General features: G+C 41.0%; 1 protein-coding gene across 1 annotated transcript; it reads right to left on the bottom strand.

The window, feature by feature from the left end:
* Positions 1-324: 324 nt before the first annotated feature.
* Positions 325-3,739, bottom strand: LOC136281921 (uncharacterized). Its single transcript, XM_066168957.1, has 4 exons — positions 3,627-3,739; positions 3,071-3,189; positions 1,823-2,142; positions 325-454 (listed from the first exon to the last, which is right to left on the bottom strand). Exons 1-4 carry the CDS (start codon positions 3,706-3,708, stop codon positions 325-327), a joined length of 651 nt encoding a protein of 216 aa, XP_066025054.1. The 5' UTR covers positions 3,709-3,739.
* Positions 3,740-4,134: the final 395 nt, after the last annotated feature.

Raw genomic sequence — 4,134 nt, forward strand, 5'->3', positions numbered from 1 at the left:
ACACTCAGGAGCCAGTGGAGCAAGATGGAACATGGATATAGGGGATATAGAAACGAACTGGAAATGAATAACTAGAAATGTCTGTGCTAAATCACTGTAAATTAGTTTTAGACGCGCAAACGGTGACTTTGCTCTTTGAAATTCCTGTTTATATTGAGATTAAGATCTAAGTTGAAGAAATACTTTCGTGACTTTGCTTTCTGCTCCAGCCCGCGCGTTTTGAATCATAAGAGTTTATGCTTACGAGTCGCCAAACAAAGGGAAAATAATGCGAGCGTGGCTGAGAGGTTCTGCTGAAAATGTTTAGTTTGTAAGCAGTCTTTTTCAGTCTTCTGTAAAGTCATCTTCCATAACGGATTTGACTTTTCCCCCTCTCTGCGCGTTCGCTCTTCCGTGCGCACTTTGCGCTCCATCGCAGCGAAGAAACACAATCCGGTTGATTGAGTTGCTGTATCTGCAGGGAAACAAAGACGAAAAAGCGGTAAAATTTTTCAGTATACGCCTAATGAGACGCACACGCGAAAAGAAAGGCTCAACAGGTTTTAAGCAGGAAACCGAGAGCTTGTAATACAAAAAATTCAAGAATTGCATCGTGTCAACGGATATAAAGCCCTTAAGTCGTGAGACAAAGGGTTTAACCAGGAGAAACAATCTACGTGAAAATGAGTCGGTATATTTTCTTGACTTCCTCTACAAAACAACTGTAAAATAAAATGATTAATATCAGTGTCGATTGAAAAACGTTGAACACATCCCCTGTCTTTCAGAAGTAACTTAGTAAAAGTGACTTGATCTAAATATATTTTTTTTCTCAGAGGCGCGGTAACGAATCTTGCAATCTGATTGGTGCTCAGCGCGGTCCGTTTTTTCTTATCTCTACCCACGGGCACGGTAACGCTTTCGTGAGTCACCGGTAACAGCCTTAGCTTCGCTGCCATTCTTCATAATTAAATTTGTTTTCGGCTGGGCGTTGTTTTCAAGCAAAGTATTTTTAAGAAAATCAAGCTGATTAATAAATTATTAATTTTCTCTTTTCTCACTCTCAAAGCACTTTGGTTGCCAGCAGAAAGTTGTTTTCGAAATGAATGTGTGGTAGTAAATCACTGTTCCACTGGTAGACACTCACCTTACCCATCTGCTACATCTGTGTTTTAATTGTTAGCTATTTTAGAGCCTGGTATATGAGAGACTACCCTGTATTTCAGATAACGGAATAACGTTAATTTTGCTGCAAATATGTTCTGACAGTTTTGATCACGGAGGGTCATTCAAAGTAAAAGGTTTCGAGTACAAGACTTGCTTAATTCAATGGGGTTTTGTGTGTTTTGGAACCAGTAGAGAGAAGTTGGAAACGAATTCAGAATAAATGGGGGATCAGTGTAGTGACGTGTTGATTTGTCTCGACGGTTTGCAGTTCTTTTCGATTGCATGACAATGAAGACCATCCATACGAATAATTGTTCGTTTGTCCCGGCAAAACCTGCTGACGGACTACTTCAGGAAACATAAAGATCATTTCAGAAAATAGTTTTGTTGTATGCTGTTCATTTTAGCTGAGATGCTAGTAGACACCCAAGGTACAGTTTCCATTCAAGTTTGTTAAATATATTTGAGGACATTCGCAATGATTGAACACTAAGAAGAAGCTGATTTGGTCGTACTGTCACACTTAAAATCATTTAATATGTACCAGAGAATCCTTTCCCACTCCCGAGAAGAGAGAGCCATTTGACATGTAACAAAAGGGACCTCTAACAATTTAAAATCAAAGTTCCTTCAAGGACAGACGTCAGTAAATGTCGCTTATCCCAAATTATAATACTCCTGCAAGATCTGAAGCACAGGAACCAAAACGCTGGTAAATATTGCATATTGATGTCGATATGATTGTGAACCGTTTTTGTCGACGGAGGCTGTGGGGTCTGTGGGGTCTGTGGGGTCTGTGGGGTCTGTGGGGTCTGTGGGGGCTGCAGTATGTTCCTTGCCTTGTTCCGTGGGGCTTGATGTAGTTGTACATGGGAGACACGTCGGCTTGGCTCTGTACCTACATAAAAGATTCGGAACCATGGCGTTTTGGCCAAAGTGATCCAATCGGTAACAAGAGAGCGTCGCTGGATCAATTGGCTCCCTGCATTTGTCTCTCTGTAAAGTAAGAGGAAAGATACAGGCCGTTTGGTAAGAGTGAGTGTTGTAGCGAGGGGAGAAACCACTCGGCCAAAGTGAAGAATGGAAGCTTAACGAGATTTAACCAAAGCGAAGAACAAAACAACTGGTGTAGCCGGCCGGCTGAGGCTAGAGCAAGTGATTCTGGATCACTTTCACCGTACACTGAAGGCACAAGGCAGACCGACAGAAAAAACATGAGAGTAACCGTGAATCGATGGAAGGGGAAGAAAGAAGAGGCAAACTCAACCCTGGCCCGGCGGACACTGAGACCTCAAACTAACACCTACTACCGACATCTAGCTATTACGAAAAGCCCCCACTGTTGTACGCTTAAGCCATATGCGACCAATTTGGATTGACTAGAATTGTTGTCAGGAAATAAACTTCTCACAAAATGTTTGAAGGAGTATTACAAACTGCTCCTCATTCATAATTTTGCAGCAACTGACTACTAGCTGACAGTATTGAAGCAAGACAATATTGGGTCTTTACAAGACTTTCAGAAAACCCTAACAGTGAAACGAGAACGGAGCGGAATACAAATATCTAAAAGCAAAAGCTCTGCACGTCCTTGTATTAAAAATTTGTACATTTTTCAAACAATTTGAGCAAATAAGAAAGGGGAAATCACAAAATTTTTCCGAGTCTGTGGTTGGGAACCCCTAAGGAAAACCGTTCACATTTCTAGTTGACGTTCCATTGACATATTATGCTTAAAGGGAGTTGTGGCGACGTTAGAGAAAGTTCAACACATAGAGCTACTCTTGTGATTCTTAAGATAAATAAACGTTCATTTTCAGGATGCCTTTTAACTTGACGTCACCGTCATAATATCTCATACTTCCTGATACACAAAATTGAAAATGATCGATTGAAAGATCCTCTAAAAATAGGAGGTACTTACCAGTAGCCCCTCTTGGTCCATAATCTGTAGGGTTGATCTTCTTACGGCAGATGACATCGCGTGTCTGCAACCCATTGCCACATGATCTGGAGCATGTTGACCAATCAGTGGTGTGCCATCTGAAAACAAAAATTCTTGAGTTACTTATATTGTTGATAAAAACACAACACCGTGGCGTCAAAAGCCAAACGACTGCAGGTTAATCTATCGCAATGGATTATTCACAGCAACGATAACATCTACGTACTCAAAATTTCTATCTCTGATCGATTCTGATCGATTTAATGCTGAGCAGACTCCCAAAATACCTTCTACGTACTCAAAATTTCTATCTCTGATCGATTCTGATCGATTTAATACTGAGCAGACTCCCAAAATACCTTCTACCTAGAAAATGTATAGATGCCGTGCAACAGCACCCTCTCTAATCCATGGAAGAACGCCTCTGAAGGCGTTAGCCAAAATGAATCAACCCAAACTCACGTTAGTGAGAAGTAGACCATTAGCTTTGTATTTAACTCAGTAATCGATTGTCAAAGAAATGCATTGCTCTTACTCCGAGGGACAGTCCTTGGCCTGGCATGATTCACTTGTAATTTTTGCTCCACAGGCTTCATCGCTGGCGGGTGTTTTCTCATCTGACTGAATACATCTCGCTGAGCGTGTGCGAACACCTGCGAGTGAAAATGCAAACCAGTACCGTCAAGTTACTCCACCAGCAAGGGTGGGATATGAGATGGTAGATAATCGAAAAGGCAAACATCTGCTTGTGGGTTTCACCATATTTTACATTGATCCTCTCCAACGTGTTGATAGATCTTGTTCAATTCACTTCGTAGAACACACCAGCCCAATGTTCAAAAAAAGACATAATTTAAACTTACGTCGACTTTACCCTGTAAAGGGAAGTGACCAGATTCTCTGGCAATACTTTAACTTAGAAAAAGGCTCTTTCAAATGTTCCTTGTAAGATTTTCTGGATTCATGGTGATCGCATCGCAATCAGCAAAATAATAAATATCGCCTTTTATGTTGCCGAGCTCAAGTAAGCAAACTTAAATTCA

Source organism: Pocillopora verrucosa, chromosome 6, assembly GCF_036669915.1.
Source record: "Pocillopora verrucosa isolate sample1 chromosome 6, ASM3666991v2, whole genome shotgun sequence".
Classification (NCBI taxonomy): domain Eukaryota; kingdom Metazoa; phylum Cnidaria; class Anthozoa; order Scleractinia; family Pocilloporidae; genus Pocillopora; species Pocillopora verrucosa.